This window comes from Molothrus aeneus, chromosome 1, assembly GCF_037042795.1.
Source record: "Molothrus aeneus isolate 106 chromosome 1, BPBGC_Maene_1.0, whole genome shotgun sequence".
In the NCBI taxonomy this organism is placed as follows: Eukaryota; Metazoa; Chordata; class Aves; order Passeriformes; family Icteridae; genus Molothrus; species Molothrus aeneus.
This window is the reverse complement of record NC_089646.1, coordinates 57,400,938-57,425,991: the sequence shown is the minus strand read 5'-3', so window position 1 is coordinate 57,425,991 and position 25,054 is coordinate 57,400,938. Positions and strand designations below refer to the sequence as shown.

General features: G+C 38.5%; 1 protein-coding gene across 1 annotated transcript in view; it reads left to right on the top strand.

The window, feature by feature from the left end:
* PDE1C (phosphodiesterase 1C) overlaps nucleotides 1-25,054 on the top strand; it is a 316,335-nt gene that overhangs the window by 270,691 nt on the left and 20,590 nt on the right. Inside the window, exons 13-17 of the mRNA XM_066557593.1 lie at nucleotides 369-450; nucleotides 9,632-9,752; nucleotides 10,916-11,091; nucleotides 14,276-14,572; nucleotides 17,827-17,901. Coding sequence (XP_066413690.1) covers nucleotides 369-450; nucleotides 9,632-9,752; nucleotides 10,916-11,091; nucleotides 14,276-14,572; nucleotides 17,827-17,901 — 751 coding nt within the window. The remainder of the gene's footprint in view (nucleotides 1-368; nucleotides 451-9,631; nucleotides 9,753-10,915; nucleotides 11,092-14,275; nucleotides 14,573-17,826; nucleotides 17,902-25,054) is intronic.

Genomic DNA, 25,054 nt, shown 5'->3' with positions numbered 1-25,054 from the left:
AGTGATGTTTGCTCATCAAAGATTTGCTCTGAGAACCGAGCTCTCTGGAGAACTGCAGTGAGAAGCATTCTTGTGCTCAAGGGGTTTTTAGTTGGTGCATAGAAGTACTAAACAAGCAGGGAAAGGTCTAATGAAAAGTCACTGGAATCAAGATGCTTAATTCACTAAGTTCTCCTTGGACTATAACTTTTCCATCGAGACTCAAATTCTCCACAATTTATGCTAAAAAACCCCAATCTAAACAAAATCCAAACTTAATTAAAGAAAGTAAAATGAGAGGCTTTTACAGTCATGACATAATATAGTGTCTTGTAAAAGTGCAATGTGTCTTGTCTTTTTAAAATTTCTTCTCAAATTTTTTTCTCCAGGGTGACAAGGAAGCAGAACTAGGGCTGCCCTTCTCTCCTCTATGTGATCGGACATCTACTATGGTTGCTCAGTCTCAAATAGGTATGTCCCTTTTGGTGCATACAAGGTAGCATTTTAAAAGAAAAACTTCATCTTCTCAATAGTACTAAGATCCTAGTAATATAATTTGGAATTATGTTAAAGAGAGGAAATAAGGCACAATGGCATTATTTTCCCCAGATCAACAATTCAAAGAGGAGTCATTAAATTTATGGTGATGGTTCCAATACAGTATTCAAATTACCTCTGATGTGTTTGCAGAAATAACTACAGTACCTGGTTAAGACACTCACTCCATGATTTTGTGATTTGTGAAGACAGGGCACACATGAGAATATCATGTGAATGAATGTCATTGGTGTATATGAAAATGTAATGTCAGTTCCTTTGATGACCTGGACAAAATATTTTATTCCTTTCACCCTTTCCCTCCCGATGCTTTAAACCAAACATTATTTTTCACTGAAGCCAAGCAACCAGCAAATCTTTTTCTGTGCCACCAATTCAGAAAAAGAGACCTTTTTACAGAGTCGCTAACAGCACTTTCTCTACCTCTTCTTCAGTTACTGAGTGAAAAAGTAGGGGAAGCATGAGGCAACAAGCCTCACATTTAGTGAAAGAACAAGAGGGGCTAGTAAAACTATTCAGGGGGCTTGGTACAATGAAGAGAACGTGGAAAAGGTGGATTTGTGGGTGGATTTTATACCTTTGAAGTAAGTGAAGAAGATGGATGAACATGTTCCAGCCTCAATTGGAGTATAGGTAGCTAAATGGAATGAAAAAGGAAAGATAACATGGATGCTAAAATTGAGAGAACTGAAAAAACCAGAAAGATAGAAAACATATTAAAGAAAGCAAATAAAAATTTAAAGCAAGAAATTTCTCTCAAATAATGAAACAAAGATTTCCCTGAATCTAGGAAACTAGAAATTCATATCTTTGGCTAAGAGCTATTTCTGTTTAAAATTATTTCATTGTTCCTGGTAAGCAAGCCATTATCTCAGAGAGAGCATCCCAGACTTTCCTGGCTTTGGAAATTTAGACATTTCACCTAAGAATCTGAGTTTGAAGAGCCCTATACAAGCCTGGCCTGGTTACCAGGCTTGTAGCATTTACTCCTCTGGAACAATAACCTACCAGAAATTGTGTGTTCAGCCAGTAGCTCAGTGGAGGAAAGCAGCAACAAACTTGAAGTGCTACAGTTTCAGCTGAAACTCATGTTGAAGACTCCTAGACATAGGCTTATTGCTGTGCTGTGGGAGAAAAAAAACTCTCCCTCTCTGGTTGATGTGAGAGCAGTTACAGGTAGATACTTCTCTTACACATCTGTTTTATCAGCTTTCAGATATGTTCCTCACTCCTTACAGGGAAGAGGAGTTTTGCTTTCCCCAGGGTCCCTCTACATAGTGTTGTGTATGCTTGGGAACCTGTTTTCCTGGTCCTCTCCTTTTGGGCTCTTTTGCTCAGGAAGACCAGAAGAGGAAAGAATCTTCTGTTCTGATGCCCCTTGTGTCAAGCTACTGCAAAATTATTGTTATATTAAACCATCTGAAATACAATTTACCTTAGAGGCACTTGTCAGTAGGCAAAGGCAGGCTTATTTAGTCATATACTATTTCATTTGTACAGTTTAGTAATCCATTGACATTAATAGACTACTCTTTATTTTTGCCTTCTACCATTATAAAATTATTAATTTCTCAGTCTGCTGCACTTTTTGACAGTGTCTTTCTTTATGTCCCTTTTGTTAAATTGCAACCACCTGTTTTCTGGCTATCTGCTGAGATAAGACTTTCAAAGTTGTAGGCTAGATTCTCAGACAAATAATCTCCTTTCATTTATTAATTTACCCAATTCATAGTTTCAAAAAATGTTTCCTGGAATAGTAATTACATTTCTTTGCAGAAGTAAGTTCTTACTGAATTCCAAATTGTGCTATTATATGGTTGGACTTGATGATCTTAAAGGTCCTTCCAACCTTAGTGATTCTATGACTGTCATCTGCACTAAGCACTAAGCCATCAATTCTCATAAATTAAAAACTTTTGTTCTTAGTGAAATATAATTGTGCTTTTGGTTCTATCAAGGACACAGTCTAGAAATTGTGTTCTAGTGGCTCAATTTGTTTGTAGTTGCTGGTTTGCTGCTGTAAGGTCACTGTAGATGCAACAACAGTGGGCACACATTTTCACTAATTAAAGATTCTCACAAACACAGATGGCAGGTTTTGGCAGTATGGTTTATGAAATTAAGCAATCCAACGGAATAAAAAAACTCCTCAAAGGAAAGAATGTGTTTCTCCTGTTGTATCAGGTTATGAAAAAATTGTTCAGTTTAAACTGATAAATAAAAACCCCATGAATATAAATTATTGAATTTTATTTTGGAAACCAATTAATGTTAACAATGATGACCAATTTACCATCCCTTTTCTTATTCAACAGAATGAGTATGGCAAATGTTTCTGTACTATAGTGAAGTACAAAAACTGGGAGAGTTATGTTTGGAAGTCAAGCTGCTTGTTCAGAGTGGGGGAGAGAAAAAAACTGCAAAGAAAACCAGACCAAGACTTTAATATTTTCCAACAAGCATATCAGGAGCTAAAACTTCTCTGGCTCAAACTCTAGGAAACTTGTGTAACTGAAGATCAGCCTTTATTGTCATTGTCCTCTTTCACAGCTGATATATGCAAGAGTATGATTTTTTTTTTATCCTTTTACTATCAAGAAATAAAAAAGCACTTTCAGAAAACAGTGGATGAAGGCTAATGAGTGCATGCTGCTGATTTTTTGTTTTATGGTGTACTTTAAAGAAACTGTCCTCTACCCATTTTTTTCAATGTTGATGCTCACAGGTATAGCGAGTGAACACTAGGCATATGCCTGGAATTCACTCTTAGCATGCAGCATTAACTGGTAAAATCATCTTAGTCTCTAGCATACAGAAGTGTTTATCATGTTCATTCTGTTGAAGGAGAAAAAGGATGATAAACTGGTCATTACCATTAATAGGTTTTAAAGCTCAGGCTCATTTGATATTCAGGGTTTTAAATAGCAAACTAAATTACTGTATTTAAATCTCAGTGTCTTCAGGTAAAGAGGAAGAGGAAACAAGGAGAGCAAAGCATGTGGGAATACAGCAAAAGTTACATAATGCTTAATAAAGTCCTATTTTTTTTTCTACAATGGCAGATTATGATTCCAACTTTATTATAATCCCTATTTTGAAGTAACATAGTTGAATAACTTATTAATGTTACCGGTAATACAGAAAAAAAATGCCACTTACCAAAGAAAAGTTGTCCTATGTATTTGAGTTTGTTCACCTGTGGTCCCTTTTGGGACCTCTGCTCACCTTTATTGATGAGATGCAAGATGGCTGTTATCCAGTTTATTAGGGGTTAATAGGGTGAGAAAATCATGGTTTTTTAACTTCTTAATACAGAAAAAAAATGCCACTTACCAAAGAAAAGTTGTCCTATGTATTTGAGTTTGTTCACCTGTGGTCCCTTTTGGGACCTCTGCTCACCTTTATTGATGAGATGCAAGATGGCTGTTATCCAGTTTATTAGGGGTTAATAAGGTGAGAAAATCATGGTTTTTTAACTTCCTCTGGAAGGCAGGCACATCACACACTAAGTGTATTTTTTGGGAGTTACTACAATAATGATACTGTGACTAAATTAGAGTGGGGCAAATTTTCTCCCAACCCTTCAAACGGCTCTTTGGGTCTGCCCCACCAGTTTTCAATGATATCATACAGTGAGTGGTGTTTCTGACATGCCCATTCTATTTAGCATTCAGAGATAGGGAAGATTTATTTGGAAAACCACCCTGATATCTACCCCAGAAAATAGGGATGCTGCCCCAGAACCTGCTGCTGCCCCAGAGACTAGGGATACTGCCCTACTGCATGACCCTGCCCCACAGCCTGCCTTAGAAATCAACCACCCAGACTGGGTGGGAATTCTGGTGAAGGAGATAGCCAGGTGCTGAAGGAGTACATTTCCCCAGATGGTGAGAAGTCCTCCCCCTGCCTCAAAGAGGGAGAGTCTAATAGTGCAGCAATGAAACCCACAGACATTACAACTGTCCAGGTTCCAGATGAACTGCAAGGGCAGTCACAGCCAGCAGCAGTCACCCCTGTGGAAATCAGGAAGTCTAAAATGAAATCAGAGCACCCAGATAAGGATAAGAAAGGAGGGCCCTCACAAGCCACAGGAGAGTCAGAGATTGTGGTTATCTCTGAGTCCTTGCCATATGAAAGTCTCTGTAATCTGCACGAAGACATTGTACAATGGGGATGTGAGGCATATACAACCTGGTTACTTCAGGTCTGGGATCTTAGGGGTACAAGTGTGCCACTGGTTGGTGGTGAGGCCACCATCAGGCCAGTAATTTAGGGTCCCTGACCCAGGACTCAGGTGTGAATCAGATATTTGTAAGGGAACCACGGTCCCTTTCCCTCTGGGAGCAGCTTTTAATGAGTGTAAGAGAGAGGTTTGTCCACAGAGAGAGAATGCAGGAGTACCATCATAGAATGCACTGAAGACCCTTGAGGAAGGGATCCAACAGCTGAGAGAAGTGGCAGTACTGAAAGTACTCTTTGGGAAGGACGGACAGCACGATAAAGACCCTGACAAGGTCAGGAGAACAGGGCAAATGTTTTGAAATCTGGCAAATCTAGGGTCATCTCAATACATCACCTTCATTGCAATGATTAATGCTGATAACAACCGAGAGAAAGTGTGTTCTGTTGCCAACAAGCTTAGAAATTACGAGAGTATGATCAATGGCCCAGTGCAGGCTCATGTCTCTGCTGTGGTTAAGGAACTCGAAGAGGAGTTTAAAAAGGAGATGAGGGAGATGAGGGAAGAGGTGAGGAAGATTAATGCAGCACCAGTGCAACTCATAGGCCCCGAAGTCAGAGTCCAACATCCCCCAGCTAGAGAGAGGGTACACTCCACAAACTGACCTCTAGTTCTTCCTGCACGACCATAGGGAAGACATGGGAAGGTGGGATGGGAAACCTACTTCTGTCCTGGCAGCATGGATTCATCAGCTCAAGGAGGGAAACACTAACAAAGGGAGTTCCACAAAAGTGAAGGTAGCCTCAGCCTCCCATGACTGAGCTACTGGGTATGATCAGTCAGATCCCCTTGAAGGTATGTATGCCCAGGAAAGAAATAATAACTGGGGCTACAGGGGCCCTGCCTCTAGCCAGGAAGAGGCACAGGAAAACTGAGTCTTTTGGATGGTATAGATCTGATGGCCTAGCACATCAGGGCCACAAAAATATGAAGCGTTAGCTGATACTGGTGCTCAAGGTACCCTAATGCCATGTGGGGGCAGAACTTGTTTCCACTGCCAGAGTAATGGGAGGATCACAGAAATTGACCCTTTTAGAAGCCAACCAGCAGAAATGTTTGAGAAAGAAGAGAAAATCATCCAGATTCTGCTGGAAGCCAGCTTCGCCATCAAAAAGAGCAAAGTCAAAGGACCTGCCTGAGAGATCAAGTTCCTGGGAGTAAATTGGAAAGACAGACACCGTCAGATTCTCACTGAAGTCATCAACAAGATCACCGCAATGTCTCCACCAACCAGCACCAGCAGGCTTTCCTAGGTGCCATAGGTTTTTGAAGAATGCACATTCCAGAATACAGCCCAATTGTGAGCCCTCTCTACCTGGTTACCTGCAAGAAGAATGATTTCCAATGGGGCCCTGAACAGCAATAAGCCTTTGCCCAAATCAAGCAGGAAATCGCTCATGCGGTAGCCCTTGGCCCAGTCAGGTCAGGACCAGAGTGAAGAATGTGCTTGACTCCGCAGCTGGTAACAATGGTTTGTCCTGAAGCCTTTGGCAGAAGGTGCTTGGGGAGATTTGAGGCTGACCACTGGGATTCTGGAGCTGAAGTTATAGAGGTCTGAAATCAACTACACTCCCACAGAAAAGGAAATCTTGGCCGCCTGTGAAGGAGTTCAAGTGGCCTCAGAGGTGACTGGCACAGAAGCACAGCTCCTCCTGGCACCCCGACTACCCATGCTGGTGTAGATGTTTAAAGGAAAGGTTTCCTGTACCCACTATGCCACCTACAATCACATGGAGCAAGTGGATTGCCCTCATCACACAGCACACCCATACTGGAAACCTGAATCAGCCTGGGATTTTAGAAATAATTACAAACTGGCTGGAAGGTGAAAACTTTAATCTCACTGACAAAAAGGAGCAAGAACAAATGACATGGGCTGAAGAAGCTCCACCATACAACCATCTACCAGCTGAGGAAACACACTACGCTCTTTTCAGTGATAGTTCCTGTCACATTATAGGGACGAAGCAAAAGTGGAAAGCAGCCGTATGGAGCCCCACACAAGTTGCACAAGCCACCAAAGGAGAAGGTAGATCAAATCAACTGACTGAACTCAAGGCCATTCAGCTGGCCCTGGACATTGCAGAAAGAAAAGAAAAGAAAAGAAAAGAAAAGAAAAGAAAAGAAAAGAAAAGAAAAGAAAAGAAAAGAAAAGAAAAGAAAAGAAAAGAAAAGAAAAGAAAAGAAAAGAAAAGAAAAGAAAAGAAAAGAAAAGAAAAGAAAAGAAAAGAAAAGAAAAGAAAAGAAAAGAAAAGAAAAGAAAAGAAAAAAAAAGAAAAGAAAAGAAGTGGCCAAAGCTATACCTTTATACCAATTTGTGGATGGCAGCCAATGCTCTGTGAGGCTAGCTGTAAAGGTGGAAAAAGGCCAACTGGCAGCATAGAGGAAAACAAATATGGGGTGCTGATGAGCGGAACGACATTACCACTCTGGCAGAGAAGCTACCTGTAGAAGGCTGTCGTGTAGTTGCCCATGTCCCCAAGAGTCGGGCTAATGAGGTACACCAAAACAAAGAGCAAATAGATCAGGCTGCAAAGATAGAGGTGTCAAAGATAGACTTAGATTTGCAACATAAGGGGGAGTTGTTCCTAGCCCAATGGGCCCATGATGCCAGGTTATCACTACCTATAAGTGGGCATGAAACTGAGGGGTGGATCTAACCAGACAGTATGTCTCAGGTTATCCATGACTGTGAGACATATGCTGAAACCAAGCAGGCCAAGCAAGTGAAGCCCATATGGTGGTGGTCCAAATATAAGTATGGGGAGGCCTGGCAGATTGACTACATCTCACTGCCCCAGACATGCCAAACCAAGCACTATGTGCTGACCATGGTAGAAGCCACCACTGGATAGTTAGAGACCTACCTTGTGCCTCACAATACTGCCCAGAACACCATCTTGGGTCTAGAAAAGCAAGTGCTGTCGAGACATGGCACCCCTGAGAGGATCAAGTCGGACAACAGGACCCATTTCAAGAACAGTCTTATCAACACCTGGGCCAGGGAACATGGTTGAATGGATATCATATCCCTTATTATGCGCCAGCTGCCAGGAAAGTTGAACAGTGCAATGGACTACTTAAGACTACCCTGAAGGCGCTTGGTGGGGGAACTTTTAGAAATTGGGACATTAACTTAGCAAAAGTCACCTGGATGGTCAACACCCAAGGGTCCATCAATTGAGCTGGTCCTGCCCAGTCTGAACTCTTGTACACAGTACATGGAGACAAAGTTCCTGTGGTACACATGAAAGGTATTTTAGGAAAGACTGTCTGGATTAATCCTATCTCAGGCAAAGGCAAACCCATCCATGGGATTGTTCTTGCTCCAGGACCTGGTTACACTTGGTGCGTAATGCAGAAAGATGGAGAAGCCCATTGTGTACTACAGGGAAACCTAGTCTTAAGTAAGAATTGTGTGTAAGGATCCATTGGGTAGAGTATATTGATTTGGGTACGATGCAGATGGTACTAGAATAAGGGGTGGATAATATCTTGGGTTGGAAATGGAAGATGTGGCTTGGGGTGTGTATTCTATTGCCATCTGTTAGAGGTGGAGCAGTTATCTTCTGTTAATTTGACCACCTGTTAAAACCAGGTGGGGCAGTTTTCTTTATCTCTTCCACAACCAGTACTCCCTCCAGAAAATATCTTCTGTTAATGGACCATTGAGTCTTACTTCGTGACTGATAAAATTACATCATCCCATTGTGAAATGCTCCACCCAGGGGGAGGAGCCAAGCATTCCTACCTGGATATAATCTGAGATTTGAAACACCAGAGTCAGCCTTTCCACTGGATTCCCAGAGGAAGACCAGGCCCATCTTCACCACCACTGGATCTTCAGAAGAAAACTACACCCTTCTACAGGATCACTGCTTTCAAAAGAACCATATCTATCACTCCAAGACAACTGTAGCCACCATTTAATCAGACTACTACTACCACCACCCTGACTGACAGTGAGTCAGGTCATATTCTGACTCTGTCAGTGTTGTTTTGTATTACTGCATTTTTATTTCACTTTTATTTTTTCCGTAATAAAGAACTGTTATTCTTACTCCCATATCTTTGCCTAAGAGCCCCCAATTTCAAATTATAATAATTCAGAGGGAGGGGGTTTACATTCTTTATTTCAAGGGAGCCTCCTGCTTTTGTTAGCTAACACCTGGCCTTTCAAACTAAGACATCATACAATTTAGATTTTCCTTCTCTCATAACCTTATGTCCACAGAGCTCTTCAGTCTGCATTTCCCGACATTCAGATCAGAACCCATATTAATTTCTGTCAAACTATATACTGAAGTAGAAAATATTTTGGTCTTTATTTTTTCTCTCTTTTTTTTTTAACACTAAAAAATGTGGGAAAAGCATCTAGATCTCTTTTATTGTCAGCAAGAGAAAACTGGCCAAGCACTGAGGAGAGGAAATTCACAGCAACATATTGATGTTGTAAGTAAGGGAGGGTCAAGGTTATTGGTATTATTGCTGTTTCTTCTTTGAGAGAGTTCTTCTCTTAAGGTGAACTTTAAGTTTTATCGAAATATACTAGGAATTTGACTTTAATATCACACTACTCCTCTTATAAAACAAGTCTTGATGAGTTTATGTTCTGATTTGCCAGAATTTCCTTCCAATGTTTAAATAGGTTCCTTTCATTGCATGCTATATTGAGGGTCTTGGGTCAGGGATTAATGTATAATTCAGTTTTCCCTTTCTAGTATTTGCCTGTCCTTCTTTCAAGGTATAATTTTTTTACTGTCATTTACAGTGTGGTCATCTGTATTCACTGAAGCAGAGATTCCACATAAATCTTCCCCTTGCCTGCTTGACTCTGCTTGTGTTTCTGCTCAGGTTTCATTGATTTCATTGTGGAACCCACCTTTACTGTGCTGACCGACATGACAGAGAAAATTGTGACTCCGCTAATTGATGAAGCTTCCCTCTCTGGCATGTCTGGATTTAGGCGTTCCAGGTGAATAACCTTGCACCCTGTCCCTTCATTCTATGAGTTGCCATTGCAGTCAACTGCCTTGAATTCCCCCCTCTTCAGTGTATGTCTTTCTTGTGGCTTAAAGACCCATATCTGCATTGTCAACACTGCAACTCACCTCGTGAGGTAACTTTGTGCAGGGAAAGTGCAGCCTGGAGGAGGTCCAAGAGGGAGGAGGGTGGCATCAGCCTGAGTCTTACCTTCTAAGGCAAGGAGCACAAATGGTTGTAGCCATGCAATCAGATACACTCTCAGTGCTCTCTTAGTCACTGTCAGAGAGAATGTAATGAGAGTAATTGGGAGGAACTTGTTTCTCCACACCTAGAAGTATGAATGGGATTGAAACAGAAATGGTAGCTGGAAAGAATAAGCACACTTTTGTGACAGTATGTAGGGTTATGCAAATGTGCAAAGAATCACCAAAATTCACCTGGAGTTTAGGTGTAGGAAGTCTTGGACCATTCAACCTGTACTGCTGTTTTTGAGATACTACCCTTTTGGTAGTTTAATTGACAAGGCATATCTTGGAATTCAAATGCCATATGGCTAGTGATCCCTAGAGTAGGGCTATCAATTCAGGATTCGCTCTCCCAGGTGACTTTGCTCTTGGGCAAACAAAGACCAAACACTAATATCTTTCTATGTCAGTAATCATGCTGTCTTTGTTAAAATGTTCACAATAAAGCATCAAAAGTCAACTGTAGGATCTGTAACAGAAATGAATGCCTAAGCCTCAGGTGAGATCCCCAAGCCCTTGACAGAGATTTACCTGTGCCTAATACCTGCCATTGGTGAAATTTAGCAGACTCCTTCTGTGACATATTTGATTCCTAGAATTGGCTGACTCTCCAGTAATATTTAGGGAGTGGAGATACACAAAAAAAGTAGTTACAGCACTTAGTGAGAATGAATGCCAAAAACTAAGAGGGGGAAAAGCAGCCCTTTATTTCTAATACTGGCTCAGGTTGTACTCTTTACTTTAACATTGGTTGTCCTGGGGTGGGAGAGATGGGAAGGATAAGGGATTCAAGCTTAGTTTTTCCAGGGTAGCTCTGTTATCTGACTTTCAACCATTATTCTTTCTTAGCTGTATTTGAGCGTATGGGATGCTAATTTCTTCTGTGTTTTGTGATACTGTGTCCTAGTTTGAATAGCATTAGTCACTCTGAAGTAAAAAGATCAAGTGTCAAGAGCACTGGGTCCGAAGGAAGTGCCTCATTCAACTGCTCCGTACTCACTGTGGACTTCAAATGTTTTAAAGCCACCTGGACTGAGGTGGTGCAGCAGAACAGGGAGAAATGGAAAGCACAAGCCACCAAAGGTAACAGCCAGGCTTCTTAGTGAAAGAATAAAATTCTGTTGACATCTTCTTCCTCAAACTCATCTTCAGTCTGACCATTCTCAAACTGTTAGTTTGAAAGAATCCACCTATTGAGTTCAATAACCCACTCTGAATTCAGAAAGATAGGAACATTGTGACTCATCTGTGCCTTATATTCTTCTTATACTGTGTAAGTGTACATAACAAATAGAATGTGAACAATGGAAAGAGAAAAAAATTTAAAGGGAATTCCCCTAAAGTCACAGATCAGACTCAGTGGGTGCAAAAACAGTTGGAATGGTATTTGTAAATCTAGATTTATCTATATTTATAGATAAATATAGATATAGATAAAAATAGATAAATGTATTTATATATTTATTAATTGTTCAGGTTGCAAAGAGGTGGTACTTTTAGAGATGGGTGGTAGTTGGGGGATAGTTCAGAGGAGAAGGACAGAATATTCACAGCTGGTTTCATATTTCTGGTGATAACTTGAAAAATTAATTAGGAAGTAAGCTGAAACTGTGTGATGTCATCAGTCTGGGAAGGACTGCTAATATTTCAGAAGAATATGAGGGCTGTGTTGGTTGAAGGTTGACTAGGGTTCAATACTGTCATGAAACTGAAAAACATCCTGACCAACATCCACCACTGAAAAAAACCAACCAACAAAGCAAAGCAACACTCCCCACATACACACACTAAAATCTCCTCAAAAGACTTTGCTTCTAAGACCCCTTTGACATTCTTCTCACCTTTTCAGCAGTGATAAGGCCCTCAGTGTTATTCTGTGTCCAGTTTTGGCCACCGCAGTTGAAAAAACATATGAACTAGTTGTAGACAATGCAGAGTACAGCAATGAAAATTATGATAACTTGTTTATAGCTAAGAAAGTGTATAGCTGAAAGCAGTTTTTTGAAGACTACTGCAGCTGCAAAATAAGGAAACTATTTTTTATTCAAATATCCTGGACCATTAAGAGGAGCAACAAGTGGCAGGTTATTATAGACATTATTATAATGTCTAATAAGTTAGACATTAGCAAATCTCTATTATTTAAGATATTTTGGAAATACTGAGAGCCATCTTTTGAGAATTATTTAGGTATAATTTTCCCTCAGCTCAAGGGTATGAATGATTGTGCAAGGTATCTTAGAGCCCTTAGGTGATTTAGATCAGATTTGGAACAAAAAAAAGAAGGAATAGGTCACTGTTTTTTCTTTTCTCCATGAAACTGTGATACAATTTATTCTCTGATCTGAATGGTTGTTGCTCAATCTCTTATTTAATGGAGTTGTTTTATTTCATATAAATGGAAGGAGTTTGATTTTAATGTAATATGTGACTGTGACTTAGGGATTTGGCACAGTTCTCCAAAGTGTCAGAGCAGATTTTTTTCTCTCCAATTGAAAGACCTGTCTTAAGATTCAGGAAATTATGTATTATTCAAAACAAGTTTTCCTTTGTGATTAAAACTTGCCATTAAGGAAAAGCACTTCATGGGCATTCCATGAAGATGAAAACAAAAGCATAATTTAAAATCTTTTTCCCAGGGAATAATTTTTTTTGCGTTGTTTGGCTTTGGTGCTTTTTTTTGTGCATTTTTTTTTTCCTGGTGTGTGTTTTGGGGTATTTTTTTGCTTGTTTTTGTTTTGTTGTGGGTTTTTTTGTTTGGTTGGTTTTGTTTGTTTTTTTGTTTTATTTAATATCTAGCAGTTCCCTATGGACCAAATTAAAGCTAACCAAAAAGGCAAAGCATGTAACATGTTCAGTGTCTTGTGATATAAAAGTGATGAGTAAATGAAGTTACAATACAGGTAACTAGTTTTAAGAATTTAATTTCACCATGTACCATATATATTTTCTTGACTAAGAATAAACAGTATAAAAATCCTATGTGCAAGACAGACTTGTGAGGGACTTTTACATAATTTCTGTGTTTCTAGGTACATTTAGCAGTACAAGCATGCATATTTTTAATATCCTGAAAGAGTTATACAAACATACAGCCAGAATACCTTTGTATGGGATAAGGACTAATTAACTGGTTTTGCACTCCACTTGCAGTATCTTTGCTCAGCTGCTATTTTCTATTGACTTGCAGCAAGTTTCTGCATCACCCTCCTTGCTCGTCTTGTAGCAAGGCCTACCACACAGCAGGGGCTTAAATTGCTGACCCTTGACAAACTGGTGTCTTGCAGTCAAGATGCATTGCCAATAAAAACAATTATTATTAAGAGAATACAGGATCATTTACTGTTTGTTGACAGCAAATAGTAATTAGGGATCAGAAAGGAAGGAACCTATTAGTGCTATTTTTGTACTAATACTATAATAAATTATTTGTAAAATACTGTATTCCCTTTTGGTAATGGCACTGTCCCTAGAAGCCTCAGTGAGTTGTTTTTAACCTATGATATTTATAAAAATTTCTCATACTGTGTGATAAAATTGAGATCATTACCAACTGGGTTTTTTTTGCCTAAACGGTCATCATGAAAGAGCAACAAACAAAGGAACTGAAAAAACAAACACTCTAATGTACAAAGCACCATTTAGATTAAGTATTTTCTGACACTACTTTTGACAAGAGACACTTGTCCAATGATGTTGTAGCAGGCAAAATTCTCCTGAGACAAAGTTCTGTCCTGTGGTTCAGGTGCAGAATAAAGCTTTTTTTTCAGATCTCCAAATGAGAGGAATCCTTCTGTATGCCATGAGACCCCAAGATTAGCTCAGTTGTTTAGAGCCTTAGCTTGTTCTCTGTATGGCTCATTCACTTAAGAGTTGCATTCTATGGATCCCTTCAAACTCAGAATATTCTGTGAAATCTGTGAGACATCCCTACAGCCTTCAGTAGCTAGTATCTCTTTTTGCCATTCAAGAATTTTGAGTTCACCTTTTCAAGGTGAGCTTTAAATGGGAAGAAAAGGACATGCACATAAAATACATTTAGGACAACCAGGGTTGTCCCCTGAAAACCAGTTGTTTTCAGAATATTTTGTTAAATGTCCTCCTATGCTCTTTTTCCATTGTCAGATCAGTTCCTATATTTATCTAAGTAAATTTGTTTGCATGTGAAAAGCTGAAGTAGATTTAGATACGTGAGTTGTTCTTGTCAAATTTACTGATAGCTGTGACTTCTTTCCTTGCTTGGCTGCTCTCTTTGCTGAGGATGCAGAAGAAAAGGCTAAGAGAGAAGCAGAGGAAAAGGCTTATCAGGGAACAGATGAAAAGGAAAGAGATGAACATGATGGGAAGCCAGGTGAAGATGTCACAGAAGCAAAGGCAGAAAAGAGCAAAGAAGCAAATCCCGGGGAAAGCAAAAGGACAGATTCCAGTAAAAATCCTGTAAATGGCACTTGGCAAAGTGGTATGAGCCAACATGAAGCCTATCAAGGGAAAAATGCAGCTAGGACAGATAAGAAAATGGATCCTCATCGTACTATGGGAGAAGAGAAACAGCATGTCCAGAGTGGTGAGTTCTCTTCTTCCACTGAAACATAAATCCAGCCCTAAAACCAGTAACTCACTTTAGTGATAGGGGAACCTGATGTCCTGAAAAAGCATTCCTGGGCCCAGAGTCTCTTCCTGAACATACACATAGTCACCTTCATATGGGAATCAGAAACTAAATTAAATTCCAAGTAGTGTTCTTCTGTAGATGGGGTTCACCATCCTTGCTTGGAAAAAGGAAAAATTAGGTTTTTTTATGGAACTGAAGTAGCCTCTTATGATACAGACCATGGAAAGCTGAAGCAAATAACCTGCTTCAATGAACATTTTCATTGCTTGAGAAACTGATAGGAGAAGCCAAAGTTGGCTTCTAAACTCATTTTAAAGCCAATTAAATGCATCTTTGATTTGAGCCTCAGATCAAAATATGTTTTGGAACAGAGAATTTTTCTCCACCCTTTTTTTAGGATTTATTTTATCTATCCTTCCTTTGTTCAGTTTATTTTTTATAAGGACAACCACTAGCCTTTATTTTTTGAGGGTTGTTTTCACAAAAATTTTATTCCAGTTTTTCTAACTTGCTGTGGAACTGAGTTAAAATAAGAATCCCATTCTGCACCCAAAAAAGGTGGAAAAAAAATCCATTACACATGAAAAAAACTTATTAAACCCAACAGAAGAGATCCCTTGTCTCTTGGCCATTACACTGTCCTTTCCTGCACAGCTCCTGCTCCCTGGAGCCAATATCAAAAAATGGCATTACAGCCACATGGGTCTTGTCACAAACTTGGCTAGTATCATGCAGTCCAAAATCAGCAGTAAAACCACTCAGAAGCCTTCTTTTAGAAAAAGACTGAATGGACATTTAGGCTTTGAAAGTCCAGGCTCAAGCAGTGAGTTTAAATGGCAGGAGATGCAGAAATTCGGTTTAAAACATTCCTGATATTATTCTTAGGGTTGCTGGCCCAGTAATTCCTTTGTAATTAGGGATTTTTTTAGAATGGAAGGGTTGTGGGATCAAAGCTGTCATTCTCTCTAATGTATGGGATGTTTCTTCAGACAGTGTTACATGTGTGAACATGAATGGGCCCCTCAGGAAGACAAAAATGTCAGGGACATATGAAATGTGAGTTAGACCGCACCAGACTTTACTTCTGCAATCTTACTTCTAGCAATATGGGAACTAAGTGTGCTCTAGTGATTTTGCTAGTACTTTTTTCGACAGTCTGTCTCTGCTGCAGGTGTCAAAAGTGCTCTGAAAGGAATTACAATGATTTCTGAAAATTATTGTCTTCCTCAGGAAAAGAGATTCTTCTCCTTTATTTATGGGATAAGGCCTTTATGAGGAGCAATCACTGCAGAGTCTCTGGGGGACTGATGAAATCTTAACATTCGTATGTCTAGATTTACCACAGCTTCCTTTATGCCTACATGTTAATATCTCATCTAATATATTTGTCTGATTATTTCTCTGCCTCTGTAATCCCTTTCAAAAAGATCATTATGATCATTATTCTGCTCTGCTGCTGGCAGGGTAGATATTACATTACTTAAAAGTCCCCTTTTCATAATATTCACTGAAAGTTCAGAAATTGTGTTATCCAGTGAGTTTAAAGTCTCTCTGTCATACACAGACTTGTGCTTTCTCTGAGAGATCAAACTCTGAAACAGTGCATGTGTAGATGTTCAGCATTTTTTCCTGCACACACTTAGGGTCAAGCAACTTTTTTTATGCAATGGTCAAAAAAAGTTTGTTAGCTCATCATTATCATCAGCTTTATGATGGTGGAAGAAATGCAAGAAAACTTTTGTGCATATTAGTTTCAGTTGAAGACTACGCCCTTTTTTTTAAGATCACCTTAATCAAACACCTAAACTCTGTTGGATCTGCTCATAACCTCTCTGTACAAAGACCCCAAGTCAGTGGCAGTCTGATCAGCTGAGGAGGGTGCTGCTTGTCCTGCATCATCTTGCATTCATTTTTTTTTCACCCACACAGTGAGCTTAGGAAGATAAACATGAAAAATTTTGAATAAAAACTGAACAGAACATGCTTTAGTTCCATCTTGTTAAATATTTTAGGATTTGAAAATAATTCTTCTTTTATACTATGATGAGACGTAATTGGAGAGAGAGATTGATCCACTACTGTCCAAGAATAATGAATATGCTAATGTTAAGGCACATTGTGGAAGAGGGACACCTCGTTTCTCTACAATTTTTCTTTTTTTTGAGCTGTTCCAAAAATAAATATCCACTGCCCATGAGTATTTGGAAGGCAGATAATATCCTCTTTAACACTTAATACCTTTAATCTTGATCCAAAGGCTAGGAAGTAGTTATGGTACCAAAAATAGTAATACAAATGGAATAAACATCACTGTAATACAGCCTGACATGTAAAAAATTCTGAAGTGAGACTTTTACAGCTTTTTGTGTTGAGGTGTGCATCACAAAAGGAAAAAGACCCTTCTTGCTGTTTGGATACTGCAGCTGAAATAGCTCTGTTCTGCTACAGCTTTCCATTTAAGTTTTTATTTGATCTAGCATTCAACATTCTCTTTCAATGAAGGGATGGTCTGGTAAGATCTGATGTGCTTTGCTGTATGGCTAATAGAGGACCAAAAAATGAGTCACTCTTGGTTGACATTCCTAGCTTCATGAAATACACCCCATCTTAAGTTGCTATTTTCATTCTGCATGAGCCATTGCTCTGCCAAAGGCCTTGATTTTTTTGTTTGCTACATAGGCTATAAAGGCAATGATCAGTGCTAGGATGATTGTTTCTTGATACCAACACAAATGAATTGAGGATAAAAGGAATCTGGTAAGAGAAAATAAGGCAAAATTACATAAGCGTGTTAAGGGTATCTAAGATGGTTCTTTAAAACAGACAGTTATGATGAAGCCTTGCAGGTTCTCATTTCTTTTGAAAGCATGAATGTTTCAGTCTCTGAAATGAAGCTTATGATCAAGTTTTTAATGGCCAACATACAGTCAGAGGCATTGTGAGTTTGCATATAACTTTAAAAGGTTTTGATAATTAGAAGAAATTTATAAGTGGATTTTAAAACTTGCTTATCTGTAGGACTTGGATCCATGTTTTCTGGGGCTTTGTTCTATGGAAATATGTTAATTAAGTTCTTTTTGAACTCAGACCTTTCCTTCTAAGGAACAACATCTCCTTTGGTGTTGCAATTTCATTGAGTTACAAGCATTAAAATGCACTCTGCATGCATTAAAATGCGTTACATGTTTCTTATTGCTTCTTTCTAGGTGAATCAAAGGAAGACAACAAATTGGACAGAAAATATAAGTGTAGTGTGGGGGACGAATCAAAGAAAACAGATGGTAAGGACAACATTTTATTGCATTTTTGACCTCTATTTTTATATGCAGTCTGTTGTTTCCTAAACATCTCCAGTTTATTCTAAAACAAAAATAATTGCATGGTAACCAGAAACAAACAAACAAACCAGAAACAGTCATTAGATTTGAAAAACGCCATTGAAGCATTATGAGGGAAAATCATTCCTTTCACTTAATGCTTAGTACGACTAAGTTCTGCTGGTAAGCCTTATCCATCAAATTTTTTGCAGAGCCTGAAAGAAAAATCCTGGATTATTAGAGTTGCTTAATAGGAAAAGCAGATTTGTGAGATTCTATCCTTCTGACTTTGTTCTGGCTGTATTCTTCTGTCTGTAAGAACAGGACACATTGGACACGAAGAAAGCAGACTGAAAAAAAAATGCTGCGCAAGAGATTCTATTAAGGATGTATTGAAAAGGGAGACTACTGAAACATTTTTAAACTGTAGCAATCCCAAGCCATAGGATGGTTTCATGGGCATCTGGGAATAATTTCAAGTGAGTCTGAGCCTAGTGTAGAGGTCCACAGCCTCAGCAGTTTGGAAAAACATCTCTGAGTTCTGCAGTGTGTTTATACTTTTGCACTTCCTCACCTGTGTACCACAGGCCCATGAGACGGTATTTGAACCCACATTGCTTCAAAGACTATTGCTGAATTACTAGGTAGCAAAATAAATGCAGAAAATTTTTTCTAGCATTTTCTTTGTGCATGTATCAGTGAAATTCACTGAAATGTAACTATTCCTAAGTAAGTATAATACAGCGCTTTGTTTTGATAGTCAAAACAATCAAAATTATTTAAATTCCTACTGCCCTAGCAAAGTGGTAAGTAAGAAGAAAATATAATAACTCAACTAAACACATAGAAAATTTCATCTAGAAGCATGTATTAATTTCAGACACATAATCATGTACTTTTTCTTAAGAGGACCCTTAGTAATAATTATTTAAAAATCAGTTCTTTTAAGAGGTCATGTTACTTATATACTTGAGTTAAATGTCTGTCAGGAAAAAGTCTTGAACAAGTACCAATCACAGCTCTTACTGCAGTCATGCAGAAACTGAGTCTAAATACTGAAATAACATGTGACTCTTCAGCTTTTCAGGAGTATGTGCAGTTCCATATGTAACTATCAAGACTCCAGAAAGATTAAGGGGTAGAATGACTGCTCTCCCTACTCTGATGGGTGGTGGCTGAGCAGCAGCTACCCTTGTGCTGGAAGGGTGCTTCCTTGCAGGACCAGGTGAATGCAGAAACACTGGTCCAGAAACATGGGCTTTTTAGGAGGACTCAAGAGCACCAGCTCAGCCAAAAGAGTAGACCCATGACTCTCTAACTTTGAGGAAAAGGTTACATTTGAAGGCCTTCACTCTCAAGGTCTTAGAAAGATTAGGGCCACATATTTATTTGTGCTTGAGGACTAAGAAATGAATGTGTCACAGTAACTTAAGACTGAAGATTGAGGTTGTAAATTTGGTCTTTGCAAGTTGCTTATCTTTGGTGTTATTTATGGTCATTATCTATTGTCCTGTAGGAGATAGCTAAGTTAATCTCTTTAGGGAAAAGACTGGTAACCATGGGACCAATTGATTACAGTGAATAAGCAATTGTAATCATGAAAAAACAATTTGTAGGCAGACTGCTTCTGTCATTCAGACAGTGTAGAGGCAGATTATAGCTAATTATCTAATTGATAAAAATCAGTAAAAATACTGTGAATTATGCACCTTAGAAAGAAAAACACTGGAATGGCACTTCTGCTTTGCCAAATACTGCATAACCTGTTCTATCCATTACCCACTCCAGAGCGAATCTCCTTACCAGCCATGTGAGGGGTGTGGAGAAAGGAACATTATCCATGGATAATACACAGCTATTGGCAGACTACTACAATGTTTACTTGAACGTATGCTTTTTCTTGTGCCAGTGCATGGTCTTTCACATGTCACATGCTGGAGAAAAGATTAAAGAATTAGAAAGATTGAGATTATGGCTATAATGTGCTCACCACATGTAATGAAACTTGGGCAGGTGAAACTCAACCTGGACTTTTTTCAGGGTCAAAGGTACTTGGGTTTTAAAACCTCTGTTCTGTGTGTAGCTGGGAAGTATTTGTATTTAACAGGCCCATTTGTGTATGTTTAAAATAAAAGCTTTAGCTTTCTCACCACTAGCTTTTTGCATCAGCTGAAGACCTGAACCCAACTGACAACACTCTGTCCTACTGCACGGGCATCCTGCACTTAGAAAATAAAGCTGCAGATAGTATTTTGCATAAATCTTTGTAGGATATGTATCCAAGTTGCTTTTTAAATTATATACAAAGGAAGCTATTGTAATCTCTACTTATAGACATACATACATGCCAAGATAATTCTAGTATGCTTGTCCTTCTACTACATGGGGAATCTAGTGACTAGTCTTTTTCTCATGTTAATCTGATCCTCATATTATTATTGTTGGTTGTTTTTTGGTTTGGTTTTTTTTCCTGCAGGAGATAATTCTTGTTACCCACTACTGCCTTTTTTTCTCAGTTTCAAGAAAATAAATATGGGGATTCCATTTCACAAATAAAGATACATATCTGTCAGAAACATCATCAGCACAAGTGTTTCCTGTGGGATAGAACATTGTTAAACCGTTTTGGAAAACTGAATTTTCTCATGTGAAATCATTGCTTGGAAAGTCTTTGAATGGAAAATTATAAGCAGCCCATGGACATAATTTTTCTTTACATTCCAAACTTTTTTAAAAATAATATTATTTTCTAATAAAACTAACAGCAAATGAAAAAAAAATATTCTTCCCCATTACAGACTTTATGTAAGCAAGAAATTTTTTACAGTAATCGTGGCAAACTACTGGAACATTATCTCCATTGAGGTGGTAGAAACCTCATTCCTGGAAACATTCAAAGTCAGGTTTAACAGGGCTCTGAGCAACCTGATCTAATTGTAGATGTCCCTGCTCATCACTGGGGTGTTGGGCTATATGGCCTTTAAAGGTCCTTTTTCAACCCAAACTATTCAGATTGTATGATCCTATGATTAACACTTTCACAGGTAATTTCTACCACATCCTCATTTTTTTTTCCTTACTGGGAAAAGATTCTGCAATGTTAATGCAAAGTTTTCAGTATAACTTCTTGTTTTGGGGAAAACAGTCAATTCAATCAAATATTACTCTCTCAGGTACCAACTGTAGATAAATATAGAGTTCCCTTTTTGTGTGTTTGTCCTAGGAACTTATTACTCTAGTGGTAATGCGCACTTTTAGCGTGGAAATATACAGGATGTTTGCATCTTCAACAGCTGGTAAATACAGTGAAAGCCTAATGTGCTCTGGCTATGTGATGAGCAGTACTGCCACCTCATGGTCAAATGAAAACGTGTATTTTGACAGATCTGCTTCAGTACTGCATTCTTCTATGCAGTGCAACACACTAGAATAGAATATAGTCACTATAATATAATGTAATATAATGCTAGATGTAGACTTTTTAATATATGGACTATATTTCAGATATGGAGGTTTTAGCTTTCTTTATTTTGTTTTTTTTTAAGATATAATGTTGCTTATAGGTAGTTAAAAGCTTTTCCTTTGAGTTCTGTACATTGCCCATGCCAACATGTAGAGCTACCTTTCAGTCTTAATTTTTCTTGATAATGATTTCTTGATCAGGAAGTGAAAATTTCCCTGATTATTAAGTTAAAGCCTTCATTTCTTTCTATCCCAGTTGTCCCACAAATAAAGTAGCAGAGTAGCTGGCACAGAATGTTATCTGACAATGCCTTTGGTATAGGAACATGGTGGTGAGAAGACACCATGATAAGGTCTCTACAATTATTCAGAGAGAGTTGAATTAACAGGATTCTTCCCAGCTTCATTCGTCAAAACTTCTCAACCATTGAATATTGACTGTCTTTGCAGCCTTCTGCAAGATACAATTTTTGTATGTGTCAATCTAGCCAAGACCACGCCATAGCAATGAGCACTAAGCAGATGTCTGATGAAATCCTGCTTATGTAATATTCATGATTCTGATGTTGTTTTAAAACAGCTTACTCAAACATATAAATAAAGAGCATGTCTATGTCTCCTTGAGAGAGGTAAAAAGGTAAATTACAGGTCATATAAATACTGGTGTCATTTCTAATTCTGCTTTGAAAGATAAACTGATCTCTCCATTATTGTCAGAAGCAAAAAATCCATTTCAGTTTGTAAGGCAAAGACATTCTATTTTTCCTTGCTGCTTGATAGTGCTCTGCATATTATGTGTCATAATCCAGCAGCACAGGCAAATTGGAATGACTGTAGTCTAAGTCTACTTACTAAAGACAATTTCTTTCATTTTCTCACTTCTTTTTTTATGGCCTGTTACCTGAATTACATTAACAGCTATGGCTCCAAGTTACAAATCAGAAAGACTTGTTAGGTTCTGGAAAAACTTGTTTGAAACATGAAGGAATTCTGCCTTCCCAAAAGACATATTTCACTGTAATCTATCTCTGCTGAGCAATTGTTCCATAGTATTGCAGTATAGGATAGGAGGGGGGTGGAATAGTTTCTGTGCTTTTTTGAAAGAAACCGTTTGTATAATTTAGGAAGTGGCACCTGAAGCAAGCTGGAATTTGCATAGAAGAATGCATTCTGAAGAAGGTTTTATGCTGTTTTAATAGCAGATAAACATGATCTTTGATGCTAAGTGCAAAATACATTGTTAGTATCTAGACAGGGCAAACAGTACATCACCATGGTATGCCTGCTTGGTGAGAATATACGGAATATGTAGAAAGGTATCCTTTATAATTATGCAGATGATTTTGCAACATTTTCGTTTTGTGTGTTTGGAAGTCTTACAGAAGGCACCTGGTTTGCCTTTGAGACTTTCATGTGTCTCTTGTTTAGACTGCTTTTTATTACTCATAGGAGCCTAGATACATGGTCATTAAGATGCTGATTGCTTTTTGAATCTACTTCATATGACAAGCTGAAAAATTGGGAATTCCATTTGTCTTGATTTAGGTGAATATTTGGAATATTCAGGTGCATGGTGAAAAAAAAATCATCACTGGAGGCAACTTAACTAGGGTTTTCTGAGTAGTTACCTGTATGGGGAACATTTTTCCACATTACGTCTGGTCCTTTAGATATATTTCTGCTCAGAGATGACACATAGTTGCATTGTTCCTCAGGGATAACATTCATGGTCCTAGAGACATGGAGCAATGTGTAACTTACACAGTGCATTGCAGAAATTGTTCCTTGATTTTGTACCATCAATTAATTTATTGCACCAGTCAGGGAGTACAGCTGTGATTTTGCTTCTATTATAGTCCTTATCCCATTTAGGAAAATTTGTGTGGAATGGAAAATGCCTGTGCAATGATGCATAGAAATTTTCCACTTCAGCAAGAGGAAAGTCCTCCTTGCTGCCAGCTGCAAGAATTATGTTCGGTAGAGTGACAATCAGGCTTCTTTTTCCTGATGCAACACTCAGTCCTGAAAGAGAAACAAGATCATGTCTTCTCATGAGAAGAAGGAAGAATATGAAATGGCTCTTCAAAAGACATTGGTGACATTTAAATTGCATCTTCAACAACTCACAAAACAGCTAACTTCCAATTTGAGCATACCAGCTACAGGAAACAGACAGGACAACTCCTATAAGGTGTGGCATCCCATCCCAAACAAGCAACATGCACGCACCCAGATACTCATGACTGAAAAGTCTAATCTTTAGTACTTATAATCATAATTTTCTCTCCTTCTAAACCACTTCTTTCCTTTTCTTAACTTCAAAACCTGGTACTTGCAGGCAATAACAAATATAGAAGAAAGTCAACAACTGTTACCAGTTGAAAAGTGGTGTTTTTGAGTCAGGCTGAAGTGTTTAGGAGTTTAAGTGTAATTAAAAACAAGTGATAAACAAAAACTGAAGACATATTGAAAAAATCCAAATGAGAATTTTTGCTCTGAAATGGTGTTTCACATTTTTATCCACCATTAAGTAAATGGTAAACAAAAAAACTTTTGTTTTAGTTAGATGAAAAGCTCAGCTTGATCTTTTATTTTCTATCTATCCACCCCACTACCCTACCCAAACCCCAATCTCCAACAGACATTTTGCCATGCAAAAATACACCAATCCCTTGTGTCTGACCCAGAGCTAGGCATTATCCTAATTTTTTGTTTTAGTCACTCAGCCAAAGAAGCCCAGTGCTTATTACAAAATTCTAATTCACATATGTGGCTGGAAACCTTGCTGGCTTTGATTTTCCTTCTTCCTGTGGAAGGTTCTATGATTTGCATGGTAAGATTTTGGTAGTGGGAAGGGCTGGAGGGGTGGCTTTTCTGCTAGCTTCTTTCTGCTAGAAGCTTCCCTTATGTCTGACAGAGCCACTCCCAGCCAGCTCCAAGATGGACCGACCCACCAAGGACAAGCCCATCAGTAGTCATGAGAAGTCCTCCCATGAGGAGGAAAGAGCAGCAGAGACAATGTTTGATGAATTGATTCTAACCCCCATTCTCTGTCCTTCTGTTCCCTGTGGAGGAATAGGTAGAGAATCGGGAATATAGTTAAGCCCAGGAAGGAGGGAGAGGTGGGAGAAAGATGTTTTGAGATTTGGTTTTACTTCACATTATCCTACTGTGATTTTAATAATAAATTAAATAAAATTTTCCAAGTCAAGTATGTTTTACCTGTGACAGTAATTGGTTAATGATCTCCCTCTGCCCTTATCTCAAAACATGATCCTTTCCTTATATATTCTCTCCCCATGTCAAGCTTAGGAGAGGAGTGATAGAGTAGTACCTTGGGTCTAGCCAAGGTCAACCCACCACACAACTCATCCCCCTTGCTCCTTGAAAAGGACTGGGGTTCTTGTTTCCATCCATAATGGAATATCTCTTTATGAAAACAATTATCTAGCTTTTACCCCAAACATATGCAGAATTTTGAATTATGTTTGATTATCAAATATAGAATAAGATTTTGCACCTAATTTTCTAGGTGGCTTTACCTAGTAAGTATCTAATTTCATTCATACATGCTTTATTCAGGAAACTCAGTAATTACTTTGTGTAATCAAACCTTTGCCAGTGTATTCATTATATTTTTATCTGCTTAAATATA